Here is a 15,122-nt window from a genome sequence, read left to right as displayed (position 1 = left end):
ACAACTTGGCTAATTACCTAAGTTTAATAAATTGTTTTAAGGGGTTTAAAAACTATCACGGACGTCATGAGTTGAAACTCTTAAAAAAAAGGTATTTGTAAAATTAAGTTTAGATTTAAGAAAATGAAAAAAAAAAAAAAATATATATATATATATATATATATACACACACACACAACTAGACTTTGTATTTATTTCTAAGGAAAAAAACTATGTACCGTTATTTTTTTTTTTCTTGAGAAACAAACACACAAACACATAGGGGAGAGGGAAAGGGGTTTTAACACAAAAGCACACCACAACTCTATTCAAAAACTATGTACCGTTATTTTGGTGTTGTATATCCGGTCTTTTAATTAAATTTAAATATATCCTTATATTAACCAATAAAACATGTTATTATTATTTTTAAATAATTAAATTTAATGTAGTTATGTATTTGAATTTAATCCAACTACCTAATCTATTGCATCTAAAATATATCTAAGTTTTTTTTTTTCCTATTTCTAGTTAATATACGAAGCCCACGGAGGAATTTCAGACTCAGTTAAAAGGAAGAACAGCTCCATAACAATAAATTGATAGTTTTTTTTTTTTTTTTTTTTTTGAGAAACAAATTGACAGTTTAATGTAGTCCCCTTTATTTATCATGAGAGCAGTGTCTATTGTAATTGAAATGGTGAATGAGTTTTCAATTAGCATTTGCACTTATTTTTTAGGCATACATGGTCAGACACAGACTTTGAAACTGGCATATACCAATGGACTCAATGCTAAGAGAGAGTAGGTTGCAACTATGGGTGTGTTTGGATTGAACTTATTATTGCTGAAACTGAAAACTGAAAACTGAAAACACTGTAGCAAAATAATTTTTAAATGTGTAAATTGTACTGTGAGATCCATTTTTAATATATTTTAATGAATAAAATGGCTGTGGGTCCCACAAACAGTACTGCTACAGTACTGCTACAGTGCCGTTTGTCTCCCTTTTCTGCAAAACACGTGAAATGTAAAAAAAAAAAAAAAAAAAAAAAAAAAAAAAAAAAAAGTGTGAAAACGCAAATGCAGCAACGCAACGTGGAACCAAACACACACTATATATGGTCATGTACAACACCTTATATATATATATGGCTTATTCTTCTTCATTTGTTAGAATTGTAATCATTCTCAGAAAGATAGTGATCGAAAACAGAATTAAAAATGAAAGATGGATGAGCTACGTACCATAAATGGATTTCTTATGTGATTATAAGAAGATTTGTAACCAAAACAAAAGGAAAAGAAAAGGTAGACAAATAGTATTGTATGAAAGGCGTTATAATAGACACAATTCACGTGAATTCTCTGTTCGTGCTTCAAAGTTAGGGCAAAATCACACCGTGTATTCACAAACTGAAATCGTGGGTTAAATTCACAATTTCAGTTATTGAAACACACAGTAATAAATGCTTTTTTTTTTTTTTTTTGAGAAAACAGTAATAAATGCTTTTAGATTGTCCAATAATTGAAATGTTTGGGGTATTTTATGGGTGGTCCTTGTCAAGTTTGCACGTATAAATTATGTTGGTCAATCAGATTCATCTTTCATGCTTTAAGTATGCCTTGGCTTGTAAAAAAAAAAAAAATTTATTAAGTCATGCATTTATGACCTATTTACTAGTATGAAAGTTGCATAAAATAAAGAGATGATATTCAGGCAATCGATGAGTTGTTAAGAAAAATAAGTATTTCCTTTTAATGTCTCAATAACTATAATCTTAAAATGCTTTAACTTCTCAAGAGGCTTTTTTTTTTTTTTTTTTTTTTTTTTTTTTTTTTTTTTTTTTGAGAAATAATTATAACATGCTGCTAATCTTGCAACTCGAATCCTTTTACCCCAATTCACCTACAAGGCCTTTGGCCTTCTCAAGAGCCTTGATTACTCAATTGACTAGTCTCGTTTACAAGGAAAATTAAAATTAAAATTAAAATTAAAATCTCCTCTCTACTAACTATAAAAGTATTTTTTTAATTAAAAAAAATTTAACTTGTATTGGTTATCTAGACATATGCAGCATTAGTTCAAATTGGACTTTCCCGTTATAAATAACCCAATATTTTATAGTGAATTTGAAACTTACACCTTAATTAAGATATTCAATATATTCTTCTAGTTCTCTTTAATTATATAAACAAAGCAACAGAAAAAAAAAAAAAAAAAAAAAACACATAAATTGCACCTAATGGGAGGGAAATCTGGTCAAAGTTTTTGACATGCGAAATTTGGATATTCATGTCGTTGAGTTTTCACAAGCATGAATTGGTTGTGCTCAAGAGCCTTAGTGGTTAACTGACATTTCTTGAAATTTCTAATAAAAATGTTCAAAGTTCAAATCCTTCTTCCACTCTTATAATTATCAAAGTAATATATATATATATATATATATATATAAAGAATTGGTTTTGTGACTTTATTTACAAATTAAAATGACAAAGTCATTAGTATTTTATTTATTTATTTATTTTAATTTTGGAAAAACAACTTAAAATCAAGGATATCACATTTCTTTTTTGTTGCAAAAATATTATTTTAGTCCCTAAATTTTGGGGTCATTGTCAATTTGGAAGTAATTAATTTGTTCCTTAATATTTTCAACTTGCAATTAATTTGGTCCCTATTGTCAACATACTAATGAAATTTGACTATAAGTTTATTGTACGTTAAAAATATCATGAATCAAATTGACTACTACCTAAATGATACTTTTGCATTTTGTGTGTGTGTGTGTGCGCGCTTATATCAATGTGACACCTCTTGTCTTATTGCACTAGATAGACATGCAAAAAGCTTGCTCAATACTAATGGATTTATATGAACAACGATATCGTCAGATTCTTTCTATTAAGAATTTTTTTTTTCAAAACAATTTGATAGTTGGAGGGGAAGGGAGATTTGAACTCTGAATGTATTCATTAGAACTACCAGGAGTTGCAAACCCATTGAACCACGAGGTTCCTAGCATTTAGAAAACCTATTTTAAATATCTCTATTCCCATTTATTATATGGGGAAAATATGGGCTCGTTATCCTAGACTGACCTCATTTTAGCCTTTCCCAATTCTATTTGATGTATGCGGCTGAAACTCATGAATGTACAATTAATACACTATAATAGATGTTATTATTTTTTGCACTTTACAAGTATAAATGCTTGTGGGGTGTTGGGGGCAAAGGCGGCCAGGGTTTAAGTTTCCAGGGGGGAACTTCACATACATATACACTCAGATTAGGATAGAGGAGAAATTCTATCTTGTATAAAAAAAATAAAAAAAAATAAAAAATCTACAATAATGTATTCTTAACAAGGTAGTCAATACTGTACCGGTATATATACCGGTATAGAAATATCAACGTTTCATACCAGTTTAAATATTGGTCATACCGGCCATACCGGCTAATTTCGGGCAATACCGGCTGGTATCGGGCGTACCGGCCGGTACAGAAAAAAGTTTTATTTATTTATTTTTTAAGTTTTGTAATTTTTGAATTTTTGTTAGGGTAGAATGGTAACTTATTTGCATTAACTTATTAGTATTATTTGTTTTCTTAGTATACAATGGTAACTTTTAAGTTTTCTATATTTTTTTAATTGATACTAAAGTCTAAAACTATGAATAATTAGTTCTGAATTGAAGAAATGTTTTATAGTAAAATTTTATATTTATTATAATACGTGCACGCACACACACACATACATACATACATACATACATACATGCATATATATTTATTTATTTATAAATATAAAAAATAGTAATAAACCTGAAACGATACACCGGTATTAATCGGTATCCGAAATATATCGTACTGTTGGCCAAATCGGTACAACCTCCGGTATGGTATTGACTCTCTTGCTTCTTAATACAATAATAATACCATAGATAAACCAATTTTGATATTTTTTATAGGGTAGATATTCAATAATTACTTTTAATTCAAAGAAATTGTTAGAGCGATGACTTTATTAATGTTCTTAATATTGGGGGTTTTTTTTTTTTTTAATTTTTTAATTTTATTGATGGGTTAATATTGTGTTCTTAATAATACTTTATAACTGAAGGGCTCTTGATCTAGACCAACCCATTTTGGTCGTCTCCCAGACCCAACTATTTATTAACACAAGTGGCTGGACCCTCTACCAGCACCAATGGGCCTATCCACATTGACAATGAGATCAACAAACCAACCCTCCATTTCTAGCCCAAAAAGAAAAGTTCCAGCCATCTAGACTATGCCACACCCACATGTTAACACAAAAAAGTGATAGTTCATCACTCTACCATCTCTCCCTCCAATCCTAACTTCCTAATTAATCTCCCCCACCTTTTACAAGAATGCCCCACTTAAGTCCCTATTATTATTATCCAAACCCACCACCATGCAAATCGCATATTAGATTCACTAAACACGGGTGATTAAGATATTAATAGCTTCATGCAACAAAAAACAAATCGAATCTATTTCCTTAAAAAACTGTAAAATAAGTCCCATGCAATGCAACGACGCAAAGGTCACATATACTTGAAATAGAAAGTTTAAACCACGCCCCCAATTAGCGCGTGTCAACATTCCTATTACCCAAAAAAAAAAAAAAAAAGTTACTGGTGCTTATTATTATTATTTTTTTTTGAGAAAAGGTGCTTATTAAAATTGATTTAATATGAGTTTCACTTAATAAAAAAATTAGATAAATAAAAGAAAAAAAATATAAAATTGGTCTCACAACTTATTTTAATATATTTTTTCTCTTTATAAAATTGACCCCACAACTTATAATGTTAAAAAAAAAAACATAAAGTTGCAAAAAAAGAAAAAAGAAAAAAGAAAAAAGAAATGTAACACTTTTTGCTCATTGAATCACAATCTTTAATGGATTTTTCGTTACGGAAAAGATTGGCCAAAAATCTGAGAGAGAGAGAAACTAATATGTGGTTACAAAAAAGTACACGATCCTTCACCATGTGAGAGACTGGAAAGATTCTTTTGATAGAGGAGTTTGAAAAATATTATTTGTAATTTTTTAAAATACATGTAAATAAAAAAAAATGTAAATAAAAAAAAAATGCGTGAAAATGTTTGAAATGTTTTTTAAAAACTAAAAGTGAATTACCAAATGGGCCTCAGTCTCTTCCACAAACAAAGGTTGCAAAGTCTTGGATTTGTAGCAGCTTTTTTATAAGGAACTAACCAACCATGTTCTGCCACATCAGCATATGGTGCAATGCCATTGTGGGTCCTAGCTGAGCTGGCAGGATCTTGTATCGAGAGCCACAAAGGAAGGAAGGAAGGAGGGGAAGGGAATTTTGTTAATTGGTTTGGACATGGACATGGGGGCATTTCTCTTTTCTTTTTCTTTCTAAAAAGGAGTTAAGAGTCCTATCCACTTGGGTCCCACATTGTCCACAACTTCTTTTGTTGGTTCTCCACCTTTTTTGTTGATCAGATCCTCTTTGGTGGAACTATCATCTCATTGCAGAATCTATCTTTTCCCACGTTTATCTTTCTCCACTCTCCTCTCTCTCTCTCTCTCTCTCTAACTGTTAGTTCTTTCTAGTTTTTACCTCGCGCATTCTTATGTTGGGTCAACAATTTTCATGTGTTTTCTTGCTGTTTTTATGTGATTTTCAGTTTAAGTTTTGGTTTTTTTGAGGTGGGTTGGTTTTGCTTACTTTAAAAGTACTTGTGTTTTTTTAGCTAACTTTCTGTGTTAGCGTTTGTTTATTTTTGGTTTTCAGTAAAAATTGGTGATTTTGTGAAGTGGGGTTGGTTTTAAGTACTTGTTAATTTGTGTTTTATAATGTATTGTTACTGTTTGTTTATATTATTCAATAAGAAGATTTGGTCAATTGAGGTGGGTTGATATTGGGGACCAGTGAAGAAGTTAATTTTTCAATAAGTGACTGATTTTGCTGCTTGGGTACCTGAATTTTTTGGTTTATACGTTTGAATTCTTCCCGAAAGTTGTCTTTTTGAAGTAGGTTGTTCTTGGGTAATTGTAGAGTTGTATTTGTTTGATGAAACAGTTAAAATTTTGCTTTGTGGGTAGGCAGGTCTTTTGGTTTATGATTGTGGGTTTTGTATAAAAGAATGGAAATGGTATTTTTTTGTGAAGTTGGTGAACATATTAGGATTTGTCAGTGGGGATAGTGGTGAAGGAAGAGAAGGATGAGAGGAGGAAAAGATGAGCAAAAGGTGTTAAGTCCTATGTTTCCTAGGCTTCATGTAAATGATACAGAGAAAAGAGGGCCAAAAGCACCTCCAAGGAACAAAATGGCTCTCTATGAACAGCTCAGTGTTCCATCTCAAAGGTTCACCCCTGGTTCAGCGTCCATGTTGCCAATTCGGTCCAAAAACAGCAGTAGCTTGGTTCCTTTGATATCCTCGAGCCATGTGAGTAAACAATTTATGGCTTTATGTTCATTAGTCATTGATTTATAATTCACATAGACAATAATTTTGGTGTTAATAACTGTTTAAATTTACTGTTTCTGTTTGGTATGTAAGCATGACATATTGACATGCCTTGTCTGTGCACTATCCTGTCATAGGTAGATACTGTTGAATAAAATTTATTCTGTTTGATTGAACAATGACTTTGTTATTTGAGTTAATCATGCTGGGAAGAACCTGTCTTGTTTGAGATTTCTAGTGGCTCTAGGAAGCTTATGGATTTATTGTCCCCCACCCCATCATCCCCAATTTCTGCTTCTGGTTCTGCAAGGTGGCTTTGGTTGCCTTGTATTAAAATGGGTTTTACTAAACATATGGAAAGGTTTTCGGAATGAATATGAATGCTTTTACTTCTGTGGTATTTTATCTTGTCTGATCATGTGAAGTCATCCATTGTTGTAGGCTGGTGGCCACCAAAAGAGTATCTTTACTCAGCTCTGCAACTCCTCTTCTTCTCATCGAGCAGAGAATCTCCACTCTTATTCTTCCATTGGGGTTAAGTTGAACAATAAGGTGGCAAGTCATGAACAGAATTCCAAGAAGCCTACAACTTGTCAAAGTTTGAATGCAACAAGGCTATTGTCATCATCTGCTAAATGCAAATCATTTCAATCATGCAAATTTTCCAAATTTAAGAGCTACTCTTCAAAGAAGCTCAGAGATGAGGATGATAGAGTTCCTACCCCTGGCCAAGGAATAATTCCACATCATAGCAACAGTCAGTGCTGCAGAGATAGGGAAAAATCCCCTTGCTTGAGCTTAAAATCTTCAGTTAAACTTCAAAATGCTTCTGATGGGCAGTCAATTAGAAATGCAACCATTGACCTAAAGTCAACAGAATTTGTGACGCAGCAAGCTGAAGAGGACTCAAGAGTGTCTCAGAGTAATCAGGACCCTGGGGAAAGCTCAGATTCAATCACATCAACTAGATATAAGAATTTGGTGGATATGTCTTTAACCCTGTCAAATAAAGTTAAAAATTCTGAATCATTAAAGAGAATACATGCAACTTCTGATCAAGAAAAAAGAAGCAGTTTGGTGGATAAGTTGAACAGATTACAAGATTCTAATACACAGTTGCAACAAGTGTATGTGGCTGCGCAAGACAGAAGAGCCCTCAGAGATGACATCATAAAATGCAGAATAGGCATAGGCAAGGAAAACACTTCAAAGTTGAGAAGTGAATCATGCTCGAGGCCATCAATTGGAGACCATTATCAAAGTCTTAATGGGCTCACAAATGGCACTGAGTGTCGTGAAGAAAAGAAATGTGGATCTATGTCGGCTCTGGATATCTCCCCTGATGATGTTGTTGGAGTGATAGGTGAGAAACTATTCTGGAAAGCGAGAAGAGCTATTATCAAGTAAGTATCTCTTGCCTGGTGATTGCTGTGTACATTTACTTCTGCTTAGCTATTTGGAAAAAAAAAAAAAAAAAAAAGAACCCGTTGTAATTTGTTTATAGCGTTTTTAGCATCCATATCTAGATAAGATCTGCCCGTAAATTTAACTTCATATGCATTGATTGGGGTAGCTGCACTAAATCATTTTATTATCAAATGAGTTCTTAATTTAAGATCTTTATCCATTCATTTGTGGTCTGGTGTGAAGAATCTGATTTATGGTTGCACATGCTTGTGCAAGTTGTAGAAAGTTTTGATAATTGATTTGTCATTGTCATTCTAACGTATTCTTGGTTATGGTAACAGTTTAAAGTTCTCTCTCTCTCTCTCTCTTTCTCTCAGCACTAAACATTAACCCTTTTTTGTGTGTATGTTTTGGTTGTGGGAAGTAAATCATTGACGAATAGAACTAGTAATGGCAATTGTTCTCATTTTTTCTACTAGAAACCCTACAATTAAGAATTTTGGACGTCTCTCAACATGCAACCATTAGACTCTGTTCAGACTGCTCTGATGTCTTTGCTCATGCATTTACTTAAAAGTTAAATTATATAGTATCATTTTTTATGGGTGAATTTGTCAGGCCACCAATATTTTTTGTCTTTATACACATAAACACAATTGCTCAATACATCTAAAGTTCACAATGGAAAGATTTTAAGGATATATACTTTTAGTACAATCATTTGATTGATAGACATTTTCAAGGAAATTATGACACGATGGCAAGATCAATGAAATAAAAAGGTACAATGATAACACAAAGGGAGAAACAAACGATAAAGACGTAAAATTAGTACTATTAGAAAACCATCTATTCTTTAATGAAATTTCCCATCTACACTTTAATCGTCTTTCTATTGCTGGGTTCTTCAGAACTGTTGCTATTGAGACAAATTTTTGTTTCTTGTGTGTGTTTGTGTGAGTGTGTTTTCTTGTATACTCCAGCCCTTGTACCAGGTTACTAATAGAAAACGTATCAGTTGACTAAAGGGTTCGGTTTTCAAGGGATGACTGACTCTGTAGCTATCTTGGAAGGTGTGTCTTCCATGGTTACATTGCATTTCTTCCTGTGTCTTAAAATTGTGCCTCCTTTCCATATAGGGTGTCAGCTGGACTGCTTTACACCGGATATAACATTTTGCAAGTTTGCAAGACTGGATCTATCCCCAGCTTACTTCATCTATATTCTATCACATACATTATTCTTAAAAGGGTCATTACTTACCGTAAAGACTAAAAACCTTTTGGACTGTAATTACAAAACGATTATTAGTGCAAACTGACCAACATTAAATCCTTAAGCCACCGACAAATGGGAAAAAGGCCCTTTTTTAAAAAAAAAAAAAAAAAAAAAGAAAATCGATCAATTGGGATCGGGAAAATGTGTTACAAATTTTTTTAAAGAAAAATGTGTTCAAATCCATTTGGAATTATTACACATTTCAGTATTGTAAAGCTTAAAAAAAAAATTTTGCTTAACTTTGAATTGATGAGTGTTGAAATTATCAACATTACTTAACCAAAATAGTCATCTATCAATATCAATATTCACTCTTATTTAAGGCTTGGTAGAAATTAATATTCTGATTGAGCTTGGAAGGGAAGTTTCTATATGTTTTAATGTTTTGCTTGATCGAAAATGTTGTTCTTCAAAATCTTTAATCAGCTTTTTGACAGTTTTTGTTTTTTTTGGCATGTCCAAATCTATCTTAAATGCATTATATTGCTTGATCGAAAATGTTGTTCTTTCAAAATAATCGGCTTTTTGACAGTTTTTTTTTTTTTTTTTTTTTTTGGGCATGTCCAAACCTATCCTAAATACATTATATTACAACCCTCTCTTAAGACATGGATTGTCAAATGGAATTTGCCAATATAAAAAATGTTACACATATATAGATGTGTGTGTCCAAATCTGGGAATCAACCTCCCCAAAATTTGGGATAAGGCCGCCTACTAGCTGCCTTTCTCAGATGCTGTGGAAGCCCTGTGTTCTAGACTTCTAGGTATCATGTCAAATTTTCAGATCATTACAGTCTTTCTTAAACCATAGAACGGTATTCATGAGTTTGGGGAGTGGGGATTGAAGGAGGTCAGAAACTTTTTTAGAGTGGTCTTTTCAGAGTTTTCAATGTAATATTCAAATCTGATGTCACATTTTTGGGATTTTTGGTTTACAGATTCTTATATCTTTATCAAGTAAGTGCATTTCTATTTTTGGGAATTTGTCAATCAAGAACACCTTATCTGTTTATAAGGAAAGTTCTTTTGCCTTTCTTGTTCTGGATGAACAATGTTTTCTTTATGGGTTTTTCTAGACTAATCTCTTCCTCTTGGTTTTATCATCATTTACCATGTCTCTTAACCCACACCATATGTGTTGAATTTGTTTGGTCTAACTTCTTACATGGACAATTTTTTAATAAATTATATGTTTACTTTCCAAATTTTTTATGATTGGGTTTTTTAGCTTTTGATCCAACTTTTTTATGTTATTATTTTCAAGTCAACAAAGATTGTTCGCGGTGCAAGTGTTTGAGTTGCATAGACTGATAAAGGTAAGCTGGTCGTTGCTTGGTTAAACTGCCAATCTGCTTCTTCCATTAGATTTGTTATGTGTTTCCTGGTTTTTGCAATCCAGTTTATGGAGAAAGCAGTTACATTACTCTTCATATTGGAACAGGTACAAAGATTGATTGCTGGCTCGCTGCATATTTTACTTGAAGATAACTTTCATTTGGGCAAGCCTTCAGTAAAAATATCTCCACTGAAGAAATTGCAGTCTGAATATGTTTCAGAAACAACAGCTCCCCCGATTGTTAAAGCAAAAGATAATTCTCCAAGATCAATTCCTATCACTGAATATCAAGATGAAAATGTGGTTAGAAAGTTCCCACTCCCTTCTGTCAATTATGACACCAGCGAAGGATTGAATACCGAGGAATCAAATTTTGGGCTTTATTCTGCAAATCCTTCTTTAGCTCCTGGGAATACCTATATGAAACCAGCCCCGTGGTATTTCCAACCACCACCAGGAAATCATTGGTTAGTTCCTGAAATGTCTCCATCTGAAGGACTTGTGTACAAGCCCTCTGCAGGGTCATGTCCAACTGCAGGTTTCCTGGCACCAGTATACAGCAACTGTGGGGCTATGAATCTGAGTCCAGGAAGCGGAGACTTTTTAAACACTGCTTACGGTGTTCCTGCTACTCCCCAGTGGATTGGAATTTTTCCGAACACAACTCCTTTAGGCCAGACATACTTTCCTCCATATGGCCCGTCAGTCATGCATCAATCTCTATCCGATTCAGCTATTGAGCAAACAAGCCCATTTACAGGAGTTCAGTTAGATGGGCAGGAAAATCAATTATCAGTTGGAGACATCAATCTTACATTACCTCAGCAAAGCTCATGTAACATATCCAGCCCGGTAAATCAAGTAATACCATGTCATGTTGGGAAATTCCCTGCATCAAAAGAGAGTGAATTACAGGGAAGTACAGCAAGCAGTCCCTTTGAGAGGGCCAAAGGAGATGCACTTCCTCTTTTTCCCACATCACCGACAATTAAGGCATTGGATCAAAATGTGCCAAGTAGTGAGCATCAGACACAAGTGATTAAGGTTGTACCTCACAATCCAAGATCAGCAACTGAATCAGCAGTACGGATATTTCAGTCAATACAGGAAGAAAGGAAACAATTATGAGACATACTGAGCAGGGAATGAAGATATGCATATTCGCTATAAACGTGTTTGATTATTTTGTATCTATAATCATCCTGTATCTATCATATGTTAATAAATTTGTAAATATATTTTTGAAAGATTGAAAAAGCTTTCAGTTTTTGCTTTGTACTTCCATGAAGGTATTGAACAGAATTTTTGTTGGGAGTCATTCTTTGCCATATAGATGAAATTTGATAAAAAGGCACTGAACCTATTGGCAATGGTTGATAGTAACAGATATGCTTAAACAAGAAGAAAGGGCAATTTATATCAAATTATCAATGTAGACCCATTCATTGTTGGTTATTCAAGACCATTGCAATGAGGGCAAGCTCTGGTCATTGAAATCCCAGTTTCCTGCCTCTTTCATTCCTTCTTTCCTAAAGTTCCTTCCTAAATATTCCAACTCTCCAAATAATTTGGGGTTTCTTTCTTTTTTCAGTTTTCTTTAGTCTTTTGCTAGTTTGGACATGTATTTGAGTACTGAAATAAGATACGGGTTGCTTAGGTATCTCTCCCTGCAGAAAGATTTAAATCATAGCACATAGGGTTTTTCACAAGTTGTTGAAATGTTGAGGGAGCGGGAGTTACAAAGATTCTATTCTCGTCAAACAAGCTCTTCCAAATCCTGCACTCGGAAAATGGTCACTCCCCATTTGTGTGGATGTGTGAATACCATTTGGTTACTTATGAGTTAAACATCTTTCCACAAAAATTAATGCGCGGAGTATAGTTTGCAAACTCTTTGAAGATGTCGACAGGCCAATATCCTATTGCCTCATTTTGGACCACGAGCCACCACTGTGAGTACTGAAACTGAAACATAAATAAAATCGTGTGAACAACGGGAAATACTTAGGAACTCTGCGAGCATTGCTCTCGGACTACCTAAGAAAACCAAATAATATATACCACTAAATTACAAAACTCTATTATTGATAACAAGATATGACAGATATTGGTTAATATGTTAAGTTGTTAATTAACTACACTTACAGGCAACAATTTATTTGTACTATTACAACATTTAGAAAATAATATTGGCAACCATGGTAGTTTGTTATTGGTAGATAATCTTTGAGAGATGCAAAGACCACATTCGAAATAAGGGAAGATGTCAGTTTTGTAATTCCAAAATTGGTGCATTTTGAAAGGGATCAAGATAAAAACTTAATATATTTTACTAGGAGTTTCACAAATTCATTAATTTTTTCTTTTTAAAAAAGTGATATGAAAGTCAAATAATCAAGTGAAATATCCCCTTAAGATTGAAAAATGGTTAAATCCAATATTGGAGTTTGTCTTTCACAAATAGGATCTGCCTGCATGTGAGAGGAGGGTTGATTTTGTCTGATAGATGTGATAACCTATCCAATATTAATTTGGATTTGAAATTCAATTCTAGGCTAGAACTAGGGAGAAATAAGAATTTTTTTTTTTTTTGTTCATAAAGTGACTCAAATTGTACAGTGGCGTGAAGAAAATGAGGATATTTCTTTAACCATAACTAGTACATGCTTTATCTTTCCGATTAAAGGAGACATAATTGAAGCATTCTAACAAGCCCATGATGTCCTCACTCCTTAGCTAACGAACCTATCTCGGAGAGAGGAGATTTGTGTTTGATCAATGCCTACTATAATGAACACTGAACTGCTGGTTGAGCTTTTATCATAATCTAACCTCATTGCACACGGTGACCTAAAAGTTTCCATAGGATGGAGAGGAATAGATTCAGTTCTGATTATGAGAACCGAGTTAACACATTTTTGCGCAAGTGACAAAAAGTAGTTGGATAGGGTTCAAGCCTTTGCAATGGTAGCTATAGGAATTAAACTAATTCTAGAACACGTGAGAAGAATACACAAAGAACAATTACACAACATAAGATTTACGTGGTTCAATTCTAGGACTATGCCTATAAAGTTCTAGCAATTTCACCTTGTTAGGGAAAATAATACAGATGTTGCTTACAATCATCAAACCCTAATTTAGAAGTATGGACTATCGGTTTTAGCTTCCGCTTCATGGACTAAGCCTCACAAAAATCTCATTAATACAATAATACTTCCAAGTCGGTTGGTTACAAAATTGAATGGATCAATAAAGAAAAGTCTCCATATATCCCAATAGTTGGAAGATCCCCTATTGGCCTATGAGAATTCGCTTTCCTTTAGCAGGAGATATGCAAATCGAAAAATACATTCCCTATTCAAATTGCCAACTAAAATTGCGCATCACTTGGGCTTCTTACACTCATAGGAATAGACTTAATCGCCTTATTGGCTTCAAAATAAAGGAATACATAATCTTAATCTATTACGTTTTCTTTCCACTGCTCTGAGATTAGGTCAATAAGTGAACTAATATTAATACGTTGAGACATTATTTTGTAAGATTAATTGATGGGTAACCATTTATCGTCTCAAACGCTTACATCCTCACCATTTCCAATTCTCCATTAGAGACCAAGGGATAAAATCAACATTATTTTGTAAGATTAATTGATGGGTAACCATTTATCGTCTCAAACGCTTACATCCTTACCATTTCCAATTCTCCATTAGAGACCAAGGGATAAAATCATAAAAACTCTCCTGCTTATGTTATGCTCCCTTTTATGAGCAATTTTGAAAACTTGTGCATCCAAGAAAGAAGAATTTGGGAAGTATTTAGACTTCCAATGTAACGACCCCACCCCACCTGTGTAGATATTGTCCGCTTTGGGGTCTCATACCCCTTACGGTTTTGTTCTCCCCTAAAGCATACAGCAGTAGGGAAAAAGGCCTCTACACATTGAAGAGAGGTCATTCCTTATAAACACATTCTCATATACTTCCATAGGCGATGTGGGATTCCATGGAATGCAAGACCCCTCTTTTTGGGTCACTACAATTCACCCCCCTTACGGGCACACGCGTCCTCACGTGTGGGGCCCACACTTCCAGTTAGGGCATGACTTTGATACCATCTGTAATGACCCCATCCCACCTGTGTAGATATTGTCCGCTTTGGGGTCTCATACCCCTCACGATTTTGTTCTCCCCCAAAGCACACAGCAGTGGGGGAAAAGGCCTCTACACATTGAAGGGAGGTCATTTCTTATAAACACATTCTCATGTGCTTCCCTAGGCGATGTGAGATTCCATGGAATGTAAGACCCCTCTTTTTGGGTCACTACAATCCACCCCCTTACGGGCACACGCATCCTCGCGTGTGGGGCCCATACTTCCGGTTAGGGTATAGCTTTAATACCATTTGTAGCGACCCCGCCTTACCTGTGTAGATATTGTCCGCTTTGGGGTCTCATACCCTTCAGGTTTTGCTCTCCCCCAAAGCACAGAACAGTAGAGGAAAAGGCCTCTACACATTGAAGGGAGGTCATTCCTGAAATGTATTGGTAAAGTTGCCTATGAGTTGGCCTTACCACCTACACTTGCAGGAGTGCATAATGTGTAGAGGCATTTTCCCCTACTGCTGTGTGCTTTAGGGGAGA

At 34.1% G+C, this 15,122-nt stretch overlaps 1 protein-coding gene across 1 annotated transcript; it reads left to right on the top strand.

The window, feature by feature from the left end:
- Positions 1-5,424: 5,424 nt before the first annotated feature.
- On the top strand, positions 5,425-11,755 carry LOC115991597 (ELF3-like protein 2). The gene is made up of 4 exons (XM_031115414.1): positions 5,425-6,433; positions 6,896-7,857; positions 10,406-10,457; positions 10,583-11,755. Exons 1-4 carry the CDS (start codon positions 6,209-6,211, stop codon positions 11,603-11,605), a joined length of 2,262 nt encoding a protein of 753 aa, XP_030971274.1. The 5' UTR covers positions 5,425-6,208; the 3' UTR covers positions 11,606-11,755.
- Positions 11,756-15,122: the final 3,367 nt, after the last annotated feature.

Source organism: Quercus lobata, chromosome 5, assembly GCF_001633185.2.
Source record: "Quercus lobata isolate SW786 chromosome 5, ValleyOak3.0 Primary Assembly, whole genome shotgun sequence".
Taxonomy (NCBI): domain Eukaryota; kingdom Viridiplantae; phylum Streptophyta; class Magnoliopsida; order Fagales; family Fagaceae; genus Quercus; species Quercus lobata.
This window is presented reverse-complemented; position numbering and strand designations above follow the sequence as displayed.